The 27173-nt window shown below is 37.2% G+C and overlaps 1 protein-coding gene across 4 annotated transcripts in view; it reads left to right on the forward strand.

Annotated features, from left to right (window-relative positions):
- The window catches only part of POC5 (POC5 centriolar protein), a 43604-nt gene that overhangs the window by 11215 nt on the left and 5216 nt on the right, over nt 1-27173 (forward strand). For all 4 annotated transcript variants that reach the window (XM_003810451.5, XM_034959929.3, XM_008962813.4 and 1 more), the window contains 7 exons: nt 553-636; nt 3533-3738; nt 11807-11983; nt 14152-14256; nt 16085-16264; nt 17477-17630; nt 21142-21419. In XM_003810451.5, the coding sequence (XP_003810499.1) occupies nt 553-636; nt 3533-3738; nt 11807-11983; nt 14152-14256; nt 16085-16264; nt 17477-17630; nt 21142-21419 (1184 nt within the window). The remainder of the gene's footprint in view (nt 1-552; nt 637-3532; nt 3739-11806; nt 11984-14151; nt 14257-16084; nt 16265-17476; nt 17631-21141; nt 21420-27173) is intronic.

The raw sequence follows: 27173 nt of genomic DNA on the forward strand, positions 1-27173 counted from the left end.
CTTTATTCTTGGTATCTCAGTTGCTTGATAGAAGGCATGGTATGTGGAAATTGGCAAAGTATGTATAAGCCTCTAACAGTCATTCTTGAGAGGTTTTTCCCAGTTTCCTTTTTGCCATCTGTTGACTACAGGTTCCTGAAGTGGAAGCAAATGTTTTGGGGGAGCCAGTGCCACATGAGTTTGATTGTGGCTAGTGAAAAGCAGCGGGCCTCTGGAAATACCCAGTGTCATAAGAGAGCAGATCCTTTTCTAAGTTCTAATGTCATTCACCCACTTATTCTCTTAGTGTGAATTGAATGCTATAGTAGACTACATTATCTCTCATCTATATTTGGTGCATAAGTTGGAGCTTATCAATGATATAGTAAGTCTTTTTCTAGTCTCAGATTTTTATCTGTTCTTGTCCTTTGTTTTAGTGTTCCTATATCCCCAGCATGTTGTATTTTGTTTGTTCTAAAATCTTATGTACTGCTACCTTCTTAAATTATGTGTGATTAGACATTTTATTTAAGAGTGGTTCAGTTTAATTTTAAAAAGCTTTCTTTTTGGCAGGAAATAACTCTGAAGTAAGAGAAACTGCAATAGAAGTTGGAAAAGGATGTGATTTCCATATTTCAAGTCATTCAAAGACAGATGGTATGATTTTTCTTTAGCTTATTTGTATTAATATACAACATTTTGTGGTTTGATGAATATTATCTATGTAGTAAGAGGAATAATTTCAGCATATTACTTATTAGCAGGATTTTAAAATGCTATTATTGCTAATTTAAGTGATAATATTTAAAATAATTTGATAAGATACCAAAATAGTACAATTAAGACAGGTCAATGCATTATAGTGTGTAGTATCCTTTCTTAAAATTGCTAAGTTAGAGGGCAAGTCTTTTAAAAGATTTAATGGGATATTAGATAGTTTGGCCAATTCAAGTTTTTATGTAAACCAATGCACTGATTCCCAACTTTCAGGCATTTGCGTACCAGTGTAAGGATTTTCATCCTATCTTTATGCCACCTGTTACGCCATCATTTAGTGTTTTTCTTTAAAAGTCTGCTTTGTCTTTGTTAAAAGGGAAGATTAGCAAATCTTAAAGAGGCTTTTTGGGGGGATTGTTTTTTGTTGTTTTTTTTTATTTTGTTTTGTTTTTGAGACAGGATCTCACTCTGTCACCCAGGCTAGAGTGCAGGGCTCCCTGCAGCCTCAACCTCCTTGGCTCAAGTGATCCTCCTGCCTCAGCGCCCCCTCCCCCAGTAGCTGGGACTACAGGCACATGCCACCACACCTAGCTAATTTTTAACTTTTCTGTAGAGGTGGGATCTCACTATGTTGCCCAGGCTGGTCTCAAACTCCTAAGATCAAGTGATCCACTTGCCTTGGCCTCCCAAAGTGCTGGGATTACAGGCATGAGCCACCATGCCTGGCTTTAAAGAGCTTTTAAAAGCATACTAGAACTGGACTGAGACTTTTTTCTTGACTAGTCAGAATAATTAATTAAAATGTAATATTGTGGAATATTTTTCTATTTAATGTTATTTAATATGGTAACCATTTTTGTCACCACGTAAGTAATGCCTCTAACCCTTAGTTTCCTCACTTGTAAGTAGAAGTCTTAGGCATCATAATCTCTGACAGCCCTTACAAGTTCTGAAGTTACATGATTTGATTTCTTAAAAGGTAAGTGTTGAGATATTTTTTAAATTGAAAAGCAGAGTCTATCGCTTTCTTTGTGAGTACAGATCTAGTTGGCAAAATCAAGTAAAAGAGAATATTCATGTACATTGTCATTCCACCTGTTCTTTGGGTTTCTTAACCATCCTCAGAACATGCAGGTAGCATTTCATAGTATGACTAGCCCAGACCTTGTGTTATGTTTTTTATACCAAACACACATGTTAGGGAATTATTTTCCCTTTTGCAAAGAAGTCTTTACATAAGCAGAATATGTTTGCAAAAAAAACTAAAATCTTACAAATTTTAAAAAAGAATTCTTGAAAGATTTAAGTAACAAGTTCTCTATCATAGATTCATCTTTCATTCAGTAGGAAGAAAGCTCTTCCATCTTTGTTATTAGGATGCTCGTAGCAAATGTGAGATATGTGACAAGTGATGACAGATAGTCTCTAGTTCCAGCATAAATATGTGAGAAAATATTAACTTTTCTTTCTCAGTGCTTTTTTTTTTTTTTTTGAGACAGAGTCTCGCTCTATCACCCAGGCTAGAGTGGGTGGCACGATCTCGGCTCACTGCAACCTCTGCTTCCCGGGTTCAAGCAATTCTCCTGCCTCAGCCTCCCAAGTAGCTGGGACTATAGGCACGTGCCACCATGCCTGGCTAATTTTTTGTATTTTTAGTAGAGATGGGGTTTTACCATGTTGGCCAGGCTGGTCTTGAACTCCTGACCTCATGATTCTCCCACTTCAGCCTCCCAAAGTGCGGGGATTACAGGCATGAGCCACCGTGCCCAGCCTTTCAGTGCTTTTTTAGAAATAGATACCTGTTCTCTTTAGGGCCCTGACTCTCCCCCACCTCCCTGGATATGGGCAGGGGATGAGCGTTTTATATATATGCACATACATATAGAGATGTGTATATTTCTCACCTATACATTGAAGGCTAACAGTGTACTTAACAACAGAGTATCTGCAAAACTAAATTATGAGTCTCTTTCTACTTAAATTGTTTAATTTTAATAGGTTTTTTGTTTGTTTTTGTTTTTGGAGACAGAGTCTCATTCTGTCACAGGCTGGAGTGCAGTGGCACGATCTCGGCTCACTGCAACCTCTGCCTCCCTGGTTCAAGCAATTCTCCTGCCTCAGCTTCCCGAGTAGCTGGGACTATAGGTGCGTGCCACCACACCCAGCTAATTTTTGTATTTTTAGTAGAGATGGGGTTTCGCCTTGTTGGCCAGGATGGTCTCAATCTCTGGACCTCATGATTCACCCGCCTCGGCCTCCCAAAGTGCTGGGATTACAGGCGTGAGCCACCGCGCCCGGCCGAATTTTAATAGTATTAAAACCAATCCCAGTGTTAAACTTACAGAGTAATATTGACCTACATACAACCACACTGACCTTGGTCAATTACTTAACTTTTTCTGAACCTCAGTTTCTCATCAGTAAAATGGAGATAATAATACCTATTTTTTAGGGTAACATGTGTTATGAGAACTAATCTTTATAATGTTTTTATTACAGAAACAGAAAGCACTTCATTAATGGTGATATGATACAGATGATGATAGTTTCACCTCAGGCTGGACCTGGATATATGAAGGATCCTTATCTGGGATAGAGGTCATTTGCTGGGAGAGAAGGGATTGGGAGTATAGGAGGTATCTCATGCCAGTCTGTGCTAAATCATTGACAATACTGAAATTAAAAATAGATTAAGGTACACCTGAAAGGTAGTTTCTCTGCATTTTTTCTCAGCCTCCATAAGTAGCAGACATCTTTTAGCCTTCCAGTATGGTTCCTTACCAACTTGAGTTATTTTCAATTTGGCTTGACAGCTACAACTTTTCTTTTATTCTAGAGTCCTCACCAGTGTTATCGCCAAGGAAGCCTTCTCACCCAGTCATGGATTTTTTCAGTTCACATCTTTTAGCTGACTCTTCCTCACCAGCAACAAATTCTAGTCATACAGATGCCCATGAAATACTTGTGAGCGATTTTCTTGTTTCTGATGAAAACCTTCAGAAGATGGAAAATGTGCTTGATCTTTGGAGTTCAGGTCTTAAGGTACGGTACAGCAGTTCTTCAATTACAGTTTTTTAATATGTAATGTAATCGTTTTACTCTCGTTTATACTGTTTTGTTTTTTTGAGTTAAACTTTTTAAAAATCTTTTGTTTCCTGAGATCAGTTCAGTGTCTTAAGTCTTGCTTCTCAATCTTTAATGTACTTTTGAATCATAGCGGGAGCCTGTTAAACTACAGCTTCATATGCAGTAGGTCTTCAGCAGGGCCTAAGATCGTGCTTCTTTTTTTCTTTTTTTGACTCTTTGTTTGTTTGTTTGATTTTACTTTAAGTTCTGGGATACATGTGGTGAACATGCAGGTTTGTTAAATAGGTATACATGTGCCATGGTGGTTTGCTGCACCTATCAACCTGTCATCTAGGTTTCAAGCCCCACATGCATTAGGTATGTGTCCTAATGCTCTCCCTCCCCTTATCCCCCACCCCCTGACAGGCCCCGGTGTGTGATGTTCCCCTCCATGTGTCCATGTGTTCTCATTTCTGTCAAGCTCCCAGGTGTTGCTACTGGTTCAGAAACTGTACTTTGAGTTGCCAGGTTTTTTTTTTTTTTTTTTTTTTTGAGACGGAGTCTCGCTCAGTCGCCCAGGCTGGAGTGCAGTGGCGCGATCTCGGCTCACTGCAAGCTCCGCCTCCCGGGTTCACGCCATTCTCCTGCCTCAGCCTCCCGAGTACCTGGGACTACAGGCGCCCGCTACCACGCCCGGCTAATTTTTTGTATTTTTAGTAGAGACGGGGTTTCACCGTGTTAGCCAGGATGGTCTCAATCTCCTGACCTCGTGATCCGCCCGCCTCGGCCTCCCAAAGTGCTGGGATTACAGGCGTGAGCCACCGCGCCCGGCCGAGTTGCCAGGTTTTAAGTGGTTGCTGGAACGGTTCTACATGCTCCACTGAATTTCGCAGATACTTTGAATGGCTCAGCCTGTGTGTAACTGAGACATACTGTGCCTTTACCATATCGTAGTTGTGACTAATGGAAATGTCTCCTTTTATGCGATAACAAAAGATCCAATTTTAGCAATGGATATTCATTTTATAGCCACTCCTATAGCAACTATGATGTGTAAGTGATAAAACTATAAAAGTTGATTTTTATTTTGATACTACTGGCCTTTAAGTAAAACAAAGTATTGCAGAAATAGTAAGTGGGTTTTATTTATTTATTTTTATTATTATTATACTTTAAGTATTAGGGTACATGTACACAATGTGCAGGTTAGTTACATATGTATACATGTGCCATGCTGGTGCGCTGCACCCACTAACTCATCATCTAGCATTAGGTATATCTCCCAATGCTATCCCTCCCCCCTCCCCCCACCCCACAACAGTCCCCAGAGTCTGATGTTCCCCTTCCTGTGTCCATGTGTTCTCATTGTTCAGTTCCCACCTATGAGTGAGAATATGCGGTGTTGGGTTTTTTGTTCTTGCGATAGTTTACTGAGAATGATGATTTCCAGTTTCATCCATGTCCCTACAAACGACATGAACTCATCATTTTTTATGGCTGCATAGTATTCCATGGTGTATATGTGCCACCTTTTCTTAATCCAGTCTATCATTGTTGGACATTTGGGTTGGTTCCAAGTCTTTGCTATTGTGAATAATGCCACAATAAACATACGTGTGCATGTGTCTTTATAGCAGCATGATTTATAGTCCTTTGGGTATATACCCAGTAATGGGATGGCTGGGTCAAATGATATTTGTAGTTCTAGATCCCTGAGGAATCGCCACACTGACTTCCACAATGGTTGAACTAGTTTACAGTCCCACCAACAGTGTAAAAGTGTTCCTATTTCTCCACATCCTCTCCAGCACCTGTTGTTTCCTGACTTTTTAATGATCGCCATTCTAACTGGTGTGAGATGGTATCTCATTGTGGTTTTGGTTTGCATTTCTCTGATGGCCAGTGATGGTGAGCATTTTTTCATGTGTTTTTTGGCTGCATAAATGTCTTCTTTTGAGAAGTGTCTGTTCATGTCCTTTGCCCACTTTTTGATGGGGTTGTTTGTTTTTTTCTTGTAAATTTGTTTGAGTTCATTGTAGATTCTGGATATTAGCCCTTTGTCAGATGAGTAGGTTGTGAAAATTTTCTCCCATTTTGTAGGTTGCCTGTTCACTCTGATGGTAGTTTGTTTTGCTGTGCAGAAGCTCTTTAGTTTAATTAGATCCCATTTGTCAATTTTGGCTTTTGTTGCCATTGCTTTTGGTGTTTTAGACATGAAGTCCTTGCCCATGCCTATGTCCTGAATGGTAATGCCTAGGTTTTCTTCTAGGGTTTTTATGGTTTTAGGTCTAACATGTAAGTCTTTAATCCATCTTGAATTAATTTTTGTATAAGGTGTAAGGAAGGGATCCAGTTTCAGCTTTCTACATATGGCTAGCCAGTTTTCCCAGCACCATTTATTAAATAGGGAATCCTTTCCCCATTGCTTGTTTTTCTCAGGTTTGTCAAAGATCAGATAGTTGTAGATATGTGGCGTTATTTCTGAGGGCTCTGTTCTGTTCCATTGATCTATATCTCTGTTTTGGTACCAGTACCATGCTGTTTTGGTTACTGTAGCCTTGTAGTATAGTTTGAAGTCAGGTAGTGTGATGCCTCCAGCTTTGTTCTTTTGGCTTAGGATTGACTTGGCAATGAGGGCTCTTTTTTGGTTCCATATGAACTTTAAAGTAGTTTTTTCCAATTCTGTGAAGAAAGTCATTGGTAGCTTGATGGGGATGGCATTGAATCTGTAAATTACCTTGGGCAGTATGGCCATTTTCACGATACTGATTCTTCCTACCCATGAGCATGGAATGTTCTTCCATTTGTTTGTATCCTCTTTTATTTCCTTGAGCAGTGGTTTGTAGTTCTCCTTGAAGAGGTCCTTCACATCCCTTGTAAGCTGGATTCCTAGGTATTTTATTCTCTTTGAAGCAATTGTGAATGGGAGTTCACTCATGATTTGGCTCTCTGTTTGTCTATTGTTGGTGTATAAGAATGCTTGTGATTTTTGCACATTGATTTTGTATCCTGAGACTTTGCTGAAGTTGCTTATCAGCTTAAGGAAATTTTGGGCTGAGACAATGGGGTTTTCTAGATATACAATCATGTCGTCTGCAAACAGGGACAATTTGACTTCCTCTTTTCCTAATTGAATACCCTTTATTTCCTTCTCCTGCCTAATTGCCCTGGCCAGAACTTCCAACACTATGTTGAATAGGAGTGGTGAGAGAGGGCACCCCTGTCTTGTGCCAGTTTTCAAAGAGAATGCTTCCAGTTTTTGCCCATTCAGTATGATATTGGCTGTGGGTTTGTCATAGACAGCTCTTATTATTTTGAGATACGTCCCATCAATACCTAATTTATTGAGAGTTTTTAGCATGAACGGTTGTTGAATTTTGTCAAAGGCCTTTTCTGCATCTATTGAGATAATCATGTGGTTTTTGTCTTTGGTTCTGTTTATATGCTGGATTACATTATTGATTTGCGTATATTGAACCAGCCTTGCATCCCAGGGATGAAGCCCACTTGATCATGGTGGATAAGCTTTTTGATGTGCTGCTGGATTCGGTTTGCCAGTATTTTGTTGAGGATTGTTGCATCAATGTTCATCAAGGATATTGGTCTAAAATTCTCTTTTTTGGTTGTGTCTCTGCCCAGCTTTGCTATCAGGATGATGCTGGCCTCATAAAATGAGTTAGGGAGGATTCCCTCTTTTTCTATTGATTGGAATAGTTTCAGAAGGAATGGTACCAGTTCTTCCTTGTACCTCTGGTAGAATTCAGCTGTGAATCCATCTGGTCCTGGACTCTTTTTCGTTGGTAAGCTATTGATTATTGCCACAATATCAGCTCCTGTTATTGGTCTATTCAGAGATTCAACTTCTTCCTGGTTTAGTCTTGGGAGAGTGCATGTGTTGAGGAATTTATCCATTTCTTCTAGATTTTCTAGTTTATTTGCATAGAGGTGTTTGTAGTATTCTCTGATGGTAGTTTGTATTTCTGTGGGATCAGTGGTGATATCCCCTTTATCATTTTTTATTGCATCTATTTGATTCTTCTGGCTTTTCTTCTTTATTAGTCTTGCTAGCGGTCTATCAATTTTGTTGATCCTTTCAAAAAACCAGCTCCTGGATTCATTAATTTGTTGAAGGGTTTTTTGTGTCTCTATTTCCTTCAGTTCTGCTCTGATTTTAGTTATTTCTTGCCTTCTGCTAGCTTTTGAATGTGTTTGCTCTTGCTTTTCTAGTTCTTTTAATTGTGAAGTTAGGGTGTCAATTTTGGATCTTTCCTCCTTTCTCTTGTGGGCATTTAGTGCTATAAATTTCCCTCTACACACTGCATTGAATGTGTCCCAGAAATTCTGGTATGATGTGTCTTTGTTCTTGTTGGTTTCAAAGAACATCTTTATTTCTGCCTTCATTTCATTATGTACCCAGTAGTCATTCAGGAGCAGGTTGTTCAGTTTCCATGCAGTTGAGCAGTTTTGAGTGAGATTCTTAATCCTGAGTTCTATTTTGATTGCACTGTGGTCTGAGAGATAGTTTGTTATAATTTCTGTTCTTTTACATTTGCTGAGGAGAGCTTTACTTCCAAGTATATGGTCAATTTTGGAATAGGTGTGGTGTGGTGCTGAAAAAAATGTATATTCTGTTGATTTGGGGTGGAGAGTTCTGTAGATGTCTATTAGGTCCACTTGGTGCAGAGCTGAGTTCAATTCCTGGGTATCCTTGTTGACTCTCTGTCTCGTTGATCTGTCTAATGTTGACAGTAGGGTGTTAAAGTCTCCCATTATTAATGTGTGGGAGTCTAAGTCTCTTTGTAGGTTACTCAGGACTTGCTTTATGAATCTGGGTGCTCTTGTATTGGGTGCATGTATATTTAGGATAGTTAGCTCTTCTTGTTGAATTGATCCCTTTACCATGATGTAATGGCCTTCTTTGTCTATTTTGATCTTTGTTGGTTTAAAGTCTGTTTTATCAGAGACTAGGATTGCAACCCCTGCCTTTTTTTGTTTTCCATTTGCTTGGTAGATCTTCCTCCATCCTTTTATTTTGAGCCTATGTGTGTCTCTGCACGTGAGATGGGTTTCCTGAATACAGCACACTGATGGGTCTTGACTCTTTATCCAATTTGCCAGTCTGTGTCTTTTAATTGGAGCATTTAGCCCATTTACATTTAAAGTTAATATTGTTATGTGTGAATTTGATCCTGACAGGATCGATGACATTATGATGTTAGCTGGTTATTTTGCTCGTTAGTTGATGCAGTTTCTTCCTAGTCTCGATGGTCTTTACATTTTGGCATGTTTTTGCAGTGGGTGGTACCGGTTGTTCCTTTCCATGTTTAGCACTTCCTTCAGGAGCTCTTTTAGGGCAGGCCTGGTGGTGACAAAATCTCTCAGCTTTGCTTGTCTGTAAAGTATTTTATTTCTCCTTCACTTATGAAGCTTAGTTTGGCTGGATATGAAATTCTGGGTTGAAAATTCTTTTCTTTAAGAATGTTGAATATTGGCCCCCGCTCTCTTCTGGCTTGTAGAGTTTCTGCTGAGAGATCAGCTGTTAGTCTGATGGGCTTCCCTTTGAGGGTAACCCGACCTTTCTCTGTGGCTGCCCTTAACATTTTTTCCTTCATTTCAACTTTGGCGAATCTGACAATTATGTGTCTTGGTGTTGCTCTTCTCGAGGAGTATCTTTGTGGCGTTCTCTGTATTTCCTGAATCTGAGCGTTGGCCTGCCTTGCTAGATTGGGGAAGTCCTCCTGGATAATATCCTGCAGAGTGTTTTCCAACTTGGTTCCATTCTCCCCATCACTTTCAGGTACACCAGTCAGACGTAGATTTGGTCTTTTCACATAGTCCCATATTTCTTGGAGGCTTTGCTCGTTTCTTTTTATTCTTTTTTCTCTAAACTTCCCTTCTTGCTTCATTTCATTCATTTCATCTTCTATCGCTGATACCCTTTCTTCCAGTTGATCGCATCAGCTCCTGAGGCTTCTGCATTCTTCACGTAGTTCTCAAGCCTTGGTTTTCAGCTCCATCAGCTCCTTTAAGCACTTCTCTGTATTGGTTATTTTAGTTATACATTCTTCTAAATTTTTTTCGAAGTTTTCAACTTCTTTGCCTTTGGTTTGAATGTCTTCCCGTAGCTCAGAGTAATTTGATCGTCTGAAGCCTTCTCAGCTCGTCAAGGTCATTCTCCATCCAGCTTTGTTCCGTTGCTTGTGAGGAACTGCGATCCTCTGGAGGAGGAGAGTCGCTCTGCTTTTTAGAGTTTACAGTTTTTCTGCTCTGTTTTTTCCCCATCTTTGTGGTTTTATCTACTTTTGGTCTTTGATGATGGTGATGTATAGATGGGTTTTTGGTGTGGATGTCCTTTCTGTTTGTTAGTTTTCCTTCTAACAGACAGGACCCTCAGCTGCAGGTCTGTTGGAGTACCCGGCCGTGTGAGGTGTCAGTCTGCCTCTGCTGGGGGGTGCCTCCCAGTTAGGCTGCTCGGAGGTCAGGCGTCAGGGACCCACTTGAGGAGGCAGGCTGCCCGTTCTCAGATCTCCAGCTGCGTGCTGGGAGAACCACTGCTCTCTTCAAAGCTGTCAGACAGGGACATTTAAGTCTGCAGAGGTTACTGCTGTCTTTTTGTTTGTCTGTGCCCTGCCCCCAGAGGTGGAGCCTACAGAGGCAAGCAGGTCTCCTTGAGCTGTGGTGGGCTCCACCCAGTTCGAGCTTCTGGGCTGCTTTGTTTACCTAAGCAAGCCTGGGCAATGGCGGGTGCCCCTCCCCCAGCCTCGCTGCCACCTTGCAGTTTGATCTCAGACTACTGTGCTAGCAATCAGCGAGACTTCGTGGGCGTAGGACCCTCTGAGCCAGGTGAGGGATATAATCTTCTGGTGTGCCGTTTTTTAAGCCCCTCGGAAAAGCGCAGTATTCGGGTGGGAGTGACCCGATTTTCCAGGTGCCATCTGTCACCCCTTTCTTTGACTCGGAAAGGGAACTCCCTGACCCCTTGCGCTTCCTGAGTGAGGCAATGCCTCGCCCTGCTTCACCTCGCGCACGGTGCGCGCACCGACTGTCCTGCGCCCACTGTCTGGCACTCCCTAGTGAGATGAACCCGGTACCTCAGATGGAAATGCAGAAATCACCCGTCTTCTGTGTTGCTCACGCTGGGAGCTGTAGACCGGAGCTGTTCCTATTCGGCCATCTTGGCTCCTCCCCCACTTTTTTTTGTTTTTTGTGTTTTTTGCTATTATTAAAAAACTGGAGAAAATGACAGTTTTTCTGAAACATATAATTTGAGAAAACTAAGTTGCATATTCACATATATAGAGAAATTATGGCCCATGTGAGTTCTGTGGCATTTATGTTTTTCCCTCATTTGGAACCTTAAATTCTAGAAATAATTCTTCAGCATGGTTTTACCATTTTCCCCCCCTTGGAACAGGTTTCATACTTACAATAGTGTAAGTCAATTGGAGTGTTATACCACAACCATTTAAATTGTGTTTAGTTAATATGTTGTCCAGTTTTTTTTTAATAACAAATTATTATTTGGTCTTTTTATTTGTGCCAGTCAGTAGGGTGACAGAACATAGCAGTCCATTATAACAGATAATAATCTGTGATAAATGGCTTGGGAAAACAAGTATCAACTCTCATGGTTTCTTTCCACTATCACCCATTTCTAAATAACTTCCCAGTCAGTATGGCTTAGCCTATGCCATAGTTATGTGTTTCCCTTTATTCCTGATCCATCTTCATATGGACATTTAATCCTTGAATAAACAAAGGAACATAGTGAATGAGACCTGAAATTTTTTTAAGTGACAACAAGATTTCATACAAAATTAGTTAAAATAGGAAAAAATTAGCTTCCCTAGTATGATGAATGTGAACTGCACAGACCTGTGACTGTTGAACTTACATATGTTTTTCATTAATGTGTTCCAATTGTTTTAATGACTTTTGTGTTGATGCTTGTTCTGATTTTTTTAATGTTTCTTTATTTCAGTGTAGTTTTAAGAAGTGATATTAATGAACAAACTACTTAATTGTCACTATATTAATTTTTCAGACAAACATCATATCTGAACTAAGTAAATGGAGACTTAATTTTATTGACTGGCACCGAATGGAAATGAGAAAAGAGAAAGAAAAACATGCGGCACATTTAAAACAACTGTGTAATCAGATCAATGAATTGAAGGAGCTGCAAAAAACCTTTGAAATCTCCATTGGGAGAAAAGATGAGGTCTTCTTTTTTATATTTCTTTTTAACTGAGATTCAGTAAATGTCTTGCTAGATAATAAATTCTAAGAAATGATTATTTACCTCATACAAGATACAGGTTCTCAGAAACTGACAGAAAAATTCATAGCCATTGGATTTATTCTTCCTATTAAACATATCAGCATAATGTCATTTTACCCTCACCATTGACTTCTGTGTTCTTGATGTTTTAAGAGTGTTTGCTTTGTAAACTATATTAAAACATCACCTTGTAACCCATAAATGTATAAAACTATTATGATTTGTCAATTAAAAAAAAAATTTTTTTTAAAAAGAGTATGTGCTAAATGTAAGTACACTAGTTTTTTTCTTTCTAATCCTTTCTTCCTAACCTTAAGCGAACATGAAGGAACGAGCATTATCTACATTTTAAACTATCCTTTTAGGGGTCATTTTAAGGATCTCACATTCTTTTTTTAATCTCTCTCTTTTTGAAACAGGGTCTTGCTATGTTGCCCAGAGTGGAGAGCAGTGGCTATTCATAGGCATAATCATAGCTCACTACAATCTCAAACTCCGGGGCTCAAGTGAACCTCCTGCCTCAGCCCCTGCCAGGGACTGCAAGTGCATACCACCATGCTTGGGTTTAAGCATCTCAAATTCTATCTGTGATGGATGTGTTTTCATTAATGAAGGCTTTCTTCATTTTATTGATAAACACAGAAAACATCTTTTATTTCACTTTCCTTTAGCTTCTTAAGAATTCGAGGGTAAGATTCAAGTCTGTGCTAATTTTTTGCCTCCTGACACAGTACCTGGAGCAAAGCAGATGGGCAACAAATCTGTGCCCGGCTATAAATGGATGTCCGGAGGGGCATCCACTTATGGATAGGAGAGTGGTGGTGTTCAGAAGAGGAGGACTTGGGCAGACACCTCAGCTGCTTGTCTGCAGAAGTAGCACTTAAGTGTTTTCATGAATTAAAGATTATAATTTTTTTAAACATACCTTGATTTCGTATAAAATTGAACATTTTATAGAATTTTTTTGAAACAATGGATTTTAATGTCAGTCATTTTCTTTGTTATACTCAAAATTCTGTCCTATGGTTTTTAAGTTTAATTTTTTTATTTTGAAGTATCACAAAGAATATAGATATCATATGTTCAGTTTATGAGAATGAGTAAAGTGGATAGACAGGTACTACGATTCAGCTTAACACATAGAATATTTCCAGTAGCTTAGAATGTGTGCCCTTTTCCTCTCTGGAAATTATTTAAAGAGCAGGTATAAATATCTCTTGGTAAATGTGCCCAATTTACAAAATCTCTTTCTAATGTGACTATTTTTAGAAATTTATTTCAGTTATTCAGTTCTTTTATAAGAGAGAATATTATCTTAGTATTTTAAAGCCTTCTGAATTTTTTTTTAAGAACAAGAGTAATAATATCACTGAAGAAGTGCATCAACATATAACATTAATAACATTAGTTATATATAATGTTATTAATATATGTATAACATTAATTATATATATTTACTTATATATATAACATTTTATGTATGACATATAACATGTTATATATGTTATTAATAGTTATATGTATAACATGTTAATAGGTATAACATTATATATAATATATAGTTATATATATAACATATTAATAGTTACATATATAACATATAACTAATAAGCAAATAATATAACTATTATTTGCTTTTATAGGTTTGTTTAATCCAGAAAATCATTGGACAGTCCTTGAGGAACTTCTATATCCAAGATAGTAGTAGGGACCAGAAAGATATTTAAATATCTAAATATTCTGGCCCCTGCCCTCAAATCTAGTGAATAAAGACATGGTGTATATAGAAGAACTTTCAAATGTATAATTGTTTTACCTGAATTGAATGTCAGTAGCTAATTTGCATATACATAAACTTTTTATTGGTGATTACCATATACACATAATGAAGACTTCCTTCTTCTTTTGTTCCCTTTCATTAGTTGATATCTAGTATATTCATGTGAGAAAGTTTTATCATCTTTTTAAAGATAATAATGAGGTTAACTGAATGAATATAGTAGTGATCCATACCTATCCTCTCTAGCATTTTTTGATATATGAGAAAATCACTTTACCAATTGCCGTTATTTTAATATCACAATAATTGGGTTAATTGCTGTTTACAGGTGATTTCTAGCTTGTCTCATGCCATAGGCAAGCAAAAGGAAAAGATAGAGTTGATGAGAACATTCTTCCACTGGCGAATCGGCCATGTCAGAGCCAGACAGGATGTAAGTGTCAAAGCAGAAGACAGCTGATGGATGTTAGACTTCTGAATTCAGAAGTGCTCAGGATCACTTATTATAGTTGTTTTCTAATAAGTCAAAATGAATTTGTGATTTAATGTTCCTCTTATTTCAAAGGAATTTGATTTTGATGTAGTTTGGAAAAAATACAGTTTAGATCTTATTGACATATAATATATATATATTACAATAGATACATCATTTCCTGCTTCATAGTAGGTTAATAAGGATTGTTCCTAAATTGTAAAGGCCCTAGTAATAGAACCCCCTCAGATGTGGTTATTGGAGAAAGAAGTTATGTTTAACATATCAAATGCTTCCTATATTGTTTCTACTTTTAAAATGCCTGAATACAACTTATTCATAAAGAGGCTTTACTATATTTATACATTAAATCACAGTATAAATGTTTGTTATATAGACTTGCCTTAGAGTGAGAGTCAGAGAAAGCCATACCTGTACAGCTTTTTAAAAGTTATCCTTAGCTTGTAGTATATCATTTAAACTTGAACATCTTTTATTTTAAGTAAGAGCTGAGTTGGTATATCAGTAAATAGTGAACTGAAAGAGAATACTAAATTGTTGTATCAAAAGTGGAAAAGTATGAGTATATCCCACAACAAGACATAGTTTAGAGACACATGAATATAGGAGATGAATATATATATATATGCTTTCCATGTATATTCATGTGAGCTATGGAATAATCTCTGTGTATTTAGTTTCCAAGAGATTAGTATTTAAGGAAAAAGCTAGTACAGGTTGAGTATCCCTTATCCAAAATGTTTGGCACCAGGAGAATTTTGGATTTTAGATTATGTTTCATATCACACCTTATGCACAAAATTCATTTATGTTTCATATTTCACCTTATACATATAGCCTAAGGTAATTGTATACAATATTTTTAATAATTTTATGCATGAAACAAAGTTTGTGTTAAGTACTTCTGTGTGGTATTTTTCACTTGTGGTGTCATGCTGACACTCAAAAAGTTTCAGATTTTTGGATTAGAGATGCTCAACCTACTTTATCCTGGAATAAGATTTCTCCTTTAAGAATACTTTCTGGATTTTTCATTTTCTTAATTTAATCCCAATAGATTAAATCCACATTAAGTAAGCTGGTTAAAATGAATATTTATACTCTACTTTGAAACTTGTCAAGTGAAATAATGAGAATACATATTTATTTTTAAATGTTAGCCAGAATAGTTGAGGCTACTGTCACTTTTGGATAGTTTTTCAAACAAGAAATTGAGAATTGGAACTACTTCTTCAAAAGAATTTAAATTCATTGATAAAAGAAAAATAGCATAAGTTTTTATTTGGATTGGCACCATATATGATGGCAGGGTTTATAAATTAAATCTTGCTTGTGGTGGCCATCAAACTGAAGAGAAAGCAGTGTCATCTGAAGCCACAGCCACCACCATTTCCTGCCTTCTAGCCACTCTGTTATTCTCCTGGTCCTGCTAAATTCATAACTAAGATGGCAAGTGGTGATTTGCTCATTTTCTTTCATTTGGTTGTATTCTTTTTCTCTAACTTGATTAGTTGCATAAAGCAATGATGTAATGGATAAGAGCTCAGTCTCTGGAGTCAGGCAAGTCTGGCTTTACTCATCTATGTGAACTATGTAGCTTGCTTAACCTCTCTAAGCCTGTTCTCCTATATGCAAGATGAGAATAATATGATTACATAGAATTAAATAATGTGTGTATGTACACTTACCACCATGTTATGTTTATTATTACTACCAATATATTTATCAATCAACTGTGTTTTTGAAGTTATATTTTACTTTTATTTAGGTTTATGAAGGCAAACTAGCTGACCAGTACTACCAGAGAACTTTACTGAAGAAAGTCTGGAAAGGCTGGCGTTCCGTAGTGCAAAAGCAGTGGAAAGATGTGGTAGAAAGAGCTTGTCAAGCAAGAGCTGAAGAAGTTTGTATCCAGATTTCCAATGATTATGAAGCCAAAGTTGCTATGGTAAGCATCTTTTTCTGGTTTTCACTTTCTTCTAATACAATAAAAAGATGGATAGACTCACTATTAATTAATAGACTTCTTCTTTTGGTCTTTAATCAAGAATGCAGACAAAAAAATGAAAATGTTTATTCTTGTGTTAATTTAATGTTTATTGTATATTCTTACATGGTTGGTATAAGGAGTTGTATAGAAATTGAAATTATTAGTTGGGCGCGGTGGCTCACTCCTGTAGACCCAGCACTTTGGGAGGCCGAGGCGGGCAGATCACCTGAGTCAGGAGTTTGAGACCAGCCTGGTCAACATGGTGAAACCCCGTCTCTACTAAAAAAATTAGCTGGGTGTGGTGGCACATGCCTATAATACCCGCTACTCGGGAGGCTGAGGCAGGATAATCTTTTGAACCTGGGAGGCAGAAGTTGCAGTGAGCTATATCACACTGTTGCACTCCAACCTAGGCAACAAGAGCAGAAATCCATCTCAAAAAAGAAAAAAAGAAATTGAAATTATTTTTTCCCATTGACTTTTAATAATAAAATTAACATTGTTTTCATGGGAAAACATTTGGAATTGAAATGAAATAAAATCCATTCTAAAGAATGCAATAGGCCTCTTGAAGTTAAATATTAAAATGAAAAAATAACTCATTACAGCATTAAATTGTTAAGATTAAAAATAAATCCATAATACAAATAATTTTCTGCAGTTCACTACGACATGCAAAAAATGCAGTCCCCTGAGGTTTGGCCTATGGGAAAGTGTGTTGTACCTAGGGTCACTCTGCACTTCAAATACTGAAGGTAACATTTACATTATAAAAATTCTGTTAATATTGCAGGCATGTAGTTTATTTTTTTCTGAAAGGGCTGTCTGTGGCTCTTAATGTATTTTGTTTAACATCCTACATAAAAGTTTTACAGTAAAAAATGGTGTATCTTTTTGTGAAATGAAAATACATCGGCAATATTCAATGGGACTGGATAAAATTCCCCTTGTTTGAAACTTGATTTTAAGGTTAGGAATGAAAGCATTTTGTTGATGGAGATAATAGAGGTAAGAGGTACCTTTTAAAATAAATTGCACATAGCAGAAGAAGTAAGTGACAAACTTTTTAATATTTCACATGAGAATAATCTCAAAGTATATATCTATTTTTTTGACAGTATTCTTCTTTGTATCTCAAATTGTTTTGCTTTTTAAACATTCTTATTTTAGTTATCTGGAGCTTTGGAAAATGCAAAAGCTGAGATTCAAAGAATGCAACATGAAAAAGAGCACTTTGAAGATTCCATGAAAAAAGCTTTCATGAGGGGTGTATGTGCATTAAATCTTGAAGCCATGACTATATTTCAAAACAGAAATGATGCAGGTTAGTATTTCATTAAAGATTCTCTGCCTACTTTCAAAAAAGGATTTGAGGAGATTTTGGTGATTGGTATGGTCTACAGTACAAATAATCTGCAGTAGGTATGTTTCATCCAGGTGCTGCTATTCTTAATTCTATGATGTCATATCCAGACTTAAATCTGCCATGAAAATGAGCTCAGTCATGGTTACTTATGGTATCTTAGATCTGATCAAGTACACTGTCACTCCTAAGTATTTAAGCTAAATGTTGAAAATAATATTTTAATGTATAGCATTATTTTAAATCTCTTTTAACTAAGAATTTTAATGCCTTTTTAAGTACAAAACTTGTAATTTTGTCTTTTCTTAAGTAGCCAAATATTTTGGACTATTTTGGTAAGTATTTGTTATCTAGTCATGGTTTCTCATTTTAGAAATTCCTAATCTTCCAGTTTATGAAAGGCCTCAACTAAGCTCATTGCAGCAAACATAAATATAGACCTATCTATAGAAGTAATTTTATTTTTTTAAAAAATCCACATATTGTCTGACATAAGAGTGGTTTGTGTAGTAGTTTTGTCAGCATGGCGTAGAAAAGCCCATAACTAGAATCCTTTGCCACCAATTTACCCAGGGGCCTGTTTACCTCATTCAGCCTTAGATTTCTTCTCTGAGCAAAGGAGATAATATAAACCTTCCTTACCTGCTTCCTAGGGGCTTCTTGTGGGATGCAGCAAAACATATCTGAAAACACTTTAAAAGACAAAATGCACTTTAACGTGTAAGATGATAGTCACGATGTAATTATTAATAGTTTTAATTCAAATCAACGTCTCAAGATTTTGTAAATGATTAACATGATTTCAATCCAATGAATAACTTCTCTGTGCTTGTGATGCCCTTATTTTAAAACATCAACAAACATTTATTATTTAAAGCATGCATATTGTGGATAGGAGTAAGTTTAGGCAAATTGCTTTCTATCTGAAGTGGTTGTGGTTTGTGGGCCATATTTAATTTAGAAACTGAGAATCATGGAATCTCAAGGCTGAATAGTTTATTTTGGTAATACCTAGGTGAGTACTTGATTTTTCCAATAAATGGTCTTTTATTTGAGTATCAGGGTTGAAAACAAACTCACCACCTTCAATGATAGAATAGTCTGTTTCAGTTCTAAGTATCAGCAAGTTGTGTGTCGCAAATTGAGAAATTTAATTGTTTACTTGGGAGAAATATGAGTTTCACAAGTAAAGTGACAAATTCCTATTAGAACTTCTTACATTAAATTACAAGAAACCTGTTTCTTATAACCTACTTAAAAAGATTTTGAATTGACTTAGGAGTATTTCCCACCTTAATACATTTACCATCTTAAAATGTAAATTGAAATGCAGCTGTGTCTCCTAAAGGCCAATATCCATAAGAGGATTTGAAGAAAATGTCTTCTGCTAATTACACAACATGATTTCTTTTGCTCCTGTTACTTTTAAAACAATCGATGAGAAAGATGACAAGAATGGTAAAGCATGCATTAGCAATAATGTTGGTAGAGCTACCAAAGGCAGAAAAGTTCAGTATAATTCAGTGGATCTGCTTTGTGATATTTAGGTTTTATGACATTTTAATGACACCTATTTTTTTTTAGTTCTCATAAGAAAAAAAATTACTTTTGGCCCCCTTCTATTAAAACAACTGTTTTTTATAGGCCAGGCGCGGTCGCTCACGCCTGTAATCCCAGCACTTTGGGAGGCCGAGGTGGGTGGATCACGAGGTCAGGAGATCGAGACGATCCTGGCTAACATGGTGAAATCCCGTCTCTACTAAAAATACAAAAAATTAGCCGGGCGTGGTGGCAGGCGCCTGTAGTCCCAGCTACTCGGGAGGCTGAGGCAGAAGAATGGCGTGAACCCAGGAGGCAGAGGTTGCAGTGAGCTGAGATCATGCCACTGCACTTCAGCCTGGGCGACAGAGCGAGACTCTGTCTCACAAAAAAAAAAAAATTGTTTTTTATAATGCAGTTTTTAATAATGTAAAGTTCCTAATGCATCTGTCTTGTTAGAGCAAAATAAATATTTGGTTTTTTATTTGTACCGATTCTTTGCTGTCTGTAATTTGCAGTACCTCTCATGTTGTGCAGTATCTTAAATCTTACAAATTAGAGGTTTTTATGAAGAAGTTAGAACATGACAAAAAGTCCTTAAAATTATATCTGCCAATTTTACTGTGCCAATTAGGCACAGTAAAAAAAAATACTTGACAAGTGAAAAATTTATTCCAGCTAAAATGAGATTAATTATTAAACTTAAGAGTTATCTGATATCAGCCTATATTAGCAAGAGTTGGTCACCTGCCTCTCTTCCCTGACCTTCATACTGTTTCTACATCTCCTAATGTCTGCCACCATCTAAAGATAGACACTCAGAATCTCTACCAAAACAAGTTAAAACTCAGTGTGTGTTTTGTTTTCAAATTAAAAGTATTTTATATTGAATTAGTCCCTTTCATCAGAGGAGTTCAAAGGATCTAGGTAGGCACTGTAATCATTGTTAAACTTCTTAAATAAGCTAACTAACTAATACTCTGCAAATTTTCTATACAGATAGTCTAAGGAAAGGACTTATGCAGAGGCCCAAATTTCTGGAGGGAAAGAGAACTGCACAGAAAACCATTTAAACATACGACTTACATAATGCCCTCTGTTCAGATGTTCTGAAACAGCTCATTGACTGAATTTCTAAACCCTCACCACACTGTTTGATACCACACAGATACAGTCTTAAGCAGAAACTAACCAAATTATAATACTGGAGCGAAAACATCTAAAATTGGAAGAAACCCTTTGTACTAGCCCTGGAATTTGACATTATTGGCTCCTTAGATCAAGATTAAGGTTCAGTTTTGAGGGAAGGTTAGTGATTGGGGTGTCACTACAAATCAGTTAGGTGCACAAATATGCTCTTATGATTTATATAATTTATCTGCAAGAACCCATTTCTTTTACAGTGTAAAAAGTGAAGATTTTAGTTTTATTGATTTATTTTTGTTTTCTGACGACTCAAGAACAAAAATAAATTGTTAGGATAGGCGCAATACATGAAAATGAGGGAGTATAGTGATATCAGAAAGTGGTTCTAAAGATTGATTGCAGGTCATTTTGGCCATCTATCAGGATATTTGTATGAACTAATACAAAGGAACCTAGATCTCCAGGCTCACTGTGATCATATTTTTTGTGACAGTTGTGATGGCAATATACTCTACTTAGCTAAGGTCCCAGCTGAGTACATAATTTATTTTCATCTTTTATTTAAGAGCAAATGATCCATTAGCTTTCACATGTGGAAGGAAGTAGTCTGAAGTTTTTAGTGGTTAATGCTGACAAACTGTATTAACTGAACATTGTATCTAATATACTGTAAACATCTAAATTTTTGTTAGGAACAAACTTTAGCCAGTATGTGTTTTCATTGTTTGGAAGATAATAGTAGTCCTAACCTGGAAGAATTTGAATGGAATTAATTTGTGATTTATAGGGATAGACTCCACAAATAATAAAAAGGAAGAGTATGGTCCTGGTGTTCAAGGAAAAGACCATTCTGCTCATTTGGATCCTTCAGCTCCTCCGATGCCCTTACCAGTTACATCACCACTGCTGCCATCCCCACCAGCCGCCGTCGGAGGAGCCAGCGCGACTGCCATTCCCTCAGCTGCTTCGATGACTTCTACCAGGGCTGCTTCTGCATCTTCTGTTCACGTTCCTGTTTCTGCTCTTGGTGCAGGATCTGCAGCTACTGCTGCATCAGAAGAAATGGTTAGTATAGTTTATACAGGTCCCACCTTATGAAAAGGGCGGCGAGGCCCAGTGGCTCACACCTGTAATCCCAGCACTTTGGGAGGCTGAGGCAGGTGGATCACGAGGTCAGGAGATCGAGACCATCCTGGCTAACACGGTGAAACCCCGTCTCTACTAAAAATACGAAAAATTAGCCGGGTGTGGTGGCAGCCGCCTGTAGTCCCAGCTACTCAGGAGGCCAAGGCAGGAGAATGGCGTGAACCCTGTAGACAGAGCTTGCAGTAAGCCGAGATCGCGCCACTGCACTCCAGCCTGGGCAACAGAGCGAGACTCCATCTCAAAAAAAAAAAAAAAAGCTTGTTTGTAAATTTAATATTTTGAACTTATAAAATATTTTCCTATGGAGAAAAAAAAATCTGTGGTATTTAGGCAAAGTCACTGAAAATATTTAATACACAAAGTGACTAGAGCATTAAATTGTAATGAAAATACCTGAAAGTGCTGTCATAGTAGTGATAATTAAGACAAAGAACTTTTTTATATTTTTCAAAAATTATGTAGGAGCCAGGCGCGGTGGCTCACGCCTGTAATCCCAGCACTCTGGGAGGCCGAGGCGGGCGGATCACCTGAGGTCAGAAGTTCAAGACCAGCCTGGCCATGGTGAAACCCCATCTCTACTAAAAATACAAAAAATTAGCCGAGCGTGGTGGTGTGTGCCTGTAATCCCATCTACTCGGGAGGCTGAGGCAGGAGAATCGCTTGAACCCCGGAGGCGGAAGTTGCAGTGAGCCAAGATGACGCCATTGCACTCCAGCCTGGGCAACAAGAGTGAAACTCCGTCGCAAAAAAAAAAAAAAAAAAGAAAGAAAATTATGTAGGAAAAGTAGATTTAATTTGAGAAAGAGTGAAGGACAGACTTTATGTTTGAAGAACACTATTGGGTGTTTTCAAAGGTGTGGGAGGTTAATGTATATTTAATTTTATATTTTCTATTCAGCTAACACCTTTCCTTTTTCCTAAATGCAGATATATCACTAACACTGCTCTGTAGTAACTCCATCTTGATCGAGTTTTAATTTGTAATTTGTAATTGGAATGGAGAGGAATAGTTTTTCCTAGAATCAGTGAGCTGCTATTAGAGAAGTGCCAAGAGGATAGTGTTAAATGGGGATGGAAGGTTTGTGTGAGAACTTGCCTGAAATGAAATTGATCAAGCTGTTAATATGGTAAGAGGCCGGGCATATTGGCTCACACCTGTAATCCCAGTACTTTGAGAGGCTGAGGTGAAAGGTTTGCTTGAGGCCAGAAGTTTGAGACCAGGCTGGGCAATATAGCGAGACCTCATCTTTACAAAAAAGTAGAAAATTAGTCAGGCATGGTGCTGTGCACTTGTACTCCCAGCTACTCAGGAGGCTGAGGCAGGAGGATCGCTTGAGCCCAAGAGTTCAAGGTTACTATGAGTTATGACTGCACCACTGCACTCCAGCCTGGGCAACGAGCAAGACCCTGTCTCTAAATTATTTATTTTTTTTAACTAGAGTTTCAGATGAAGCACATCGTGGCTCTAACTCCTTAGCCTCCTGTTGTTAAACTTGTATTCTTCAAACCATGTTTCTCAAGTAAGGGTGGAGTACAGATGCAAGCCAAGCTTATCAGACTCACCTGTGCAGAGCTAGCAGTGATTAGTTAGTTAGTTTAAAAAAAGCCAGGCGCGGCGGCTCATGCCTGTAATCCCAACACTTTGGGAGGCTGAAGAGGGTGGATCACGAGGTCAGGAGTTCAAGACCAGCCTGGCCAAGATGGTGAAATCCTGTCTCTACTAAAAATATAAAAAATTAGCCAGGCATGGTGGTGGGCACCTGTAATCCCAGCTACTTGGGAGGCTGAGGCATAGAATTGCTTGAACCAGGGAGGCAGAGGTTGCAGTGAGCCGAGATCACGCCACTGCACTTCAGCCTGGGCGACACAGCGAGACTGTCTCAAAAAAAAAAAAAAAAACACTGTTAACTTCTTTCCTGCTGTGGTGTGGATCTGGTATAAAGGCATGTATAGTTTTATAAAGCTCCTGAGATGATTGTGATTTGCTTGTCTTCCTCTTCTCCCCAACTCCTAACCACTTACATAAGAGGAAAGAAGAGGCAGAATAAGTTTTAGGTCTTAAAATTCCCTTGGCAGGCCATCAGAAGGTGCCATTGCTCTGGACGGCTGTCTGTAGCTAAAGGAGGTATTGAGACAGACAAGTGGTCACCTTTAGTATTCTAACAGGTTTGAATTTTTACCTTTCGAGAGCTACTAACTTTGGGAGAAAATACATTGAGATCAGTTATTTACCAATTATTAACACAAAGAGTTTGAAAAATATCTAGCACATGGCTAAGAGAAATTTATGTGGGGGAGCTGTGACTTAGAAATAAGACATTGGCCGAGCACAGTGGCTCACGCCTGTAATCCCAGCACTCTGGGAGGCCGAGGCAGGTGGATCACAAGGTCAGGAGATTGAGACCACGCTGGCCAATGTGGTGAAACCCTGTCTCTACAAAAATACAAAAAAATTAGCCGGGCGTGGTGGCATGCGCCTGTAATCCCAGCTACTCAGGAGGCCGAGGTGGAAGGATCACTTGAACCCGGGAGGCAGAGATTGAGCCAAGATCATGCCATTGCACTCCAGCCTGGGTGACAGAGTGAGACTCTGTCTCAAAAAAAAAAAAAAAAAAAAAAAAGAAATAAAACACTAAAATTCAACTCTGACATATTTTCAGCTGTGTTTGTTTTCCATGATTACACATTTTGAAGTGTGATCCTGCACAGATGACCTCATTTAAACATTCACTCACTGTGTTTATGTTCTGGTTTCTCATTCATCTTGCATATGCAGTTAACACACGCGGAGCTAGATTTTTCAAAATTCTCTTCCTAAAATGTAACTTCACGGGTACATCTGCATTTATATGTAAACCTGAATATGTATGGGAAGAACTGAATGAATGAGTTTGCTTAGCACCCTTTTTATTGCTAACTTTTCGAATAATCTGGTCATCGGAGATAGTGTTGAAGTCTTTGAAACCTGAAAACCATAATATTCTGTAGACAGCCCTTCCCCATCTGCCTCATCCCACTATATCCACTTCTTCAAAAACAGATACACACTCCATTTCAGTCACATAAGTAAGTGGCCTTTAGGGCCAGGGAGAAAAGAGAATCACAATTAAATCTATCTCTAAGTATAATCTTAGTTTTCTTCCTTCCTTATATAGTTGAAATACTCAGATTTATCTCAAATATGTGTTTTTGTTTTTAAAAGAAACTTGATAACAAAAGTAGGAATAAATCCAGTAGTTGGCTAACTTACTGTGAAACCATCATTGTTGGGAATAGGAAAAGAAGAGAGAGATTTGCAATCCTGGCTTGGTTATCTTTCTTGTCATTTTAATCACAGAGGCTTCCTATGAACATTCAAAAATTTTTTTCAGTTTTTCTTGGTATTTCCAGTAGCTAAAAGGAGATAGGTCCAGAAAGTACAGAGAATTAGCAAACAAATAACTGGAGAATGGAAGATTACCATGCTAATAAAATAATATCTTATTTTAAAATATTATTATTTAAAAAAATTATTTAAATTTAAATAAAATTATTTAAAAAATAATAATATTAAAATGATTTTCTTTAATGCAGACATCCTCAGTATGTTAAAGACAATATCAGAATTTCATGGTGGAAACCATTTTTCAAAAAAGGCTGGACAGTTATATAAGCAAGCATATTGCAGTTCATAAAGTTGAACAGTAGATGGCATTTTATTCTTTTTCTAACTTCAATTGGAATAATTGAGGGGAAATATTTTTCACTGAATTTTAAAGCTATTTGGTAAAGACCTTTAGTAAAGTTTCTCTTCTAATTTTCCTCTTCATTCAAATAGAAAGTGAAAGGGTATCATTAGGGAGTTGGTACTGCGTTCTCCATTTTATAAATGAAGAAATTGAGGCTTAGAGAGTATGCAACTTGCCTAAGGACACGATTAGTAACTGATTTGGAATTCAGACTTTGAAAATCTGATTTAGACCTCTTACTCTTAACCAATGATCTGTACTGTCTCTCTGTCAAATATTAAGCTACAAATACTGTTTTTAATGTCATTTCATTTTTTTCTTACTCCTTTCAATTTTGTTGCTTATGTTGATGTGGCTTAAAATGCTAGAATTTTTATTTTTATAGCATTTTTTAAAGTCAGCTAAGCTGATAAATTTAATGAACTCCAACATGATTGGTACCAGTAAGTGGTCATTTAATTTGCAGCGAATGATACATACCTAATACATTATTTTATCCTAAAACATAAATATGTATTAATTTGCTGGTTTTAAATGTGGAGCCAAACTGAATGTGGGGTCAAAGATTGTAATTGTCATCTTTTTAATATAAACCACACCCAATATATTTTCTATGATCTCCAATTTCAGTTTCTGTAAAGCATGAACCTAACAAAACTTTCCAAACAATCTGATTAGAGAATCCTTCTAGGTTTTTCTTTCCTCCCCCTGATTAGTAGCAACTTTTTTCTAATAATTTATCTTTATGAATTATTTCTAAATTGTCCTTATGCGTTTTCAACTCTTTTTCATCAATTTATACAATTTTTAATACATTAAACATTAACAAGTACAAGTGACAAACCATCTGAAAACAAGCAGCCGACAGTAAACATGTGAGCCATTTAAGACAACTTCTATTTAATTCAATGAGCGTATAGAGATTTCTTTTAGAAGTCTTTTAGAAGTCATTTTATTTACAGGAGTATATATTTTCAAATTATTGAAGGTATTCTAAAGCAATTCTGAGCTGGGTTGAATGAAGCTTATCATCTATGAGCATTTTTCCTGCTACTCTAATTTTCTTCAGTCCAGACTTCTCTAGTTTTTCATTCACACCTGAAGCTCCAGGTGAGAATCATGGCTACTGAGAGGACACCCCTCAAGCGTGATTGGGCAGGAGGAAAGTTACAAACTCAATTGTACTTATTTCCACATTTTGGCAAAGAATATTCCTGCCAGCAATTAGTTTTCTATTTTGAAATAGCATTTAAGCATCTTCAGGAGTTTGTAAAATCTTTTTTGTCCCTTATTGTAATAAGTAATAGGACAAAGTTCCCCTCAGGCCAGAAGCATGAATTTAGTCCACAAAAACATATTTGTAAATATTTTTAAATCTGAGATTTAGTTTTTCAATTTCATAATATCCATAGAAGTTTATGGTTTAAAAAGCCAAATCATTTTTACAAGGACTATAGTGAGAAACAGTCTTCTAAATCCCTCTCCCTAACTCTGTTAGCTGTTTCTTCTGTTTCCATTTTTTCCTAAATAGTATGTTTATATCATTATTTCTACATTTATTAATTTCAAACATTATCTGTTAACTTATTACAGATAAGAGTACTTGGCCTCCTGATGCCACCTTATTCCTTCTCTCTCTCTTCACTTTTCTTATCCTCCCTGTATGTTAAGATATTCCCATTTCAGATTAAATCATTTATGATTACTAATATAGCTAAGCCATGAATGTGTACTATGACTACATTTCCTTTCTGGTATAATGTTTTGTTCTTAGAATTAATTGCTTCATTTTTATCTTCGGTTTTCTATCCAACTATAGTGAATTATTTCCAAACTCTCCAAGGATTACAAAACCCCACTGAATGCTATTTTCCATAGGGTCTTCCAAAAACATCAATACTCTGTCATTTTAATTTTCCCAGAGACATCTCTCCTGAAGCCCACT

The sequence above is a fragment of the Pan paniscus genome, chromosome 4 (assembly GCF_029289425.2).
Source record: "Pan paniscus chromosome 4, NHGRI_mPanPan1-v2.0_pri, whole genome shotgun sequence".
Classification (NCBI taxonomy): domain Eukaryota; kingdom Metazoa; phylum Chordata; class Mammalia; order Primates; family Hominidae; genus Pan; species Pan paniscus.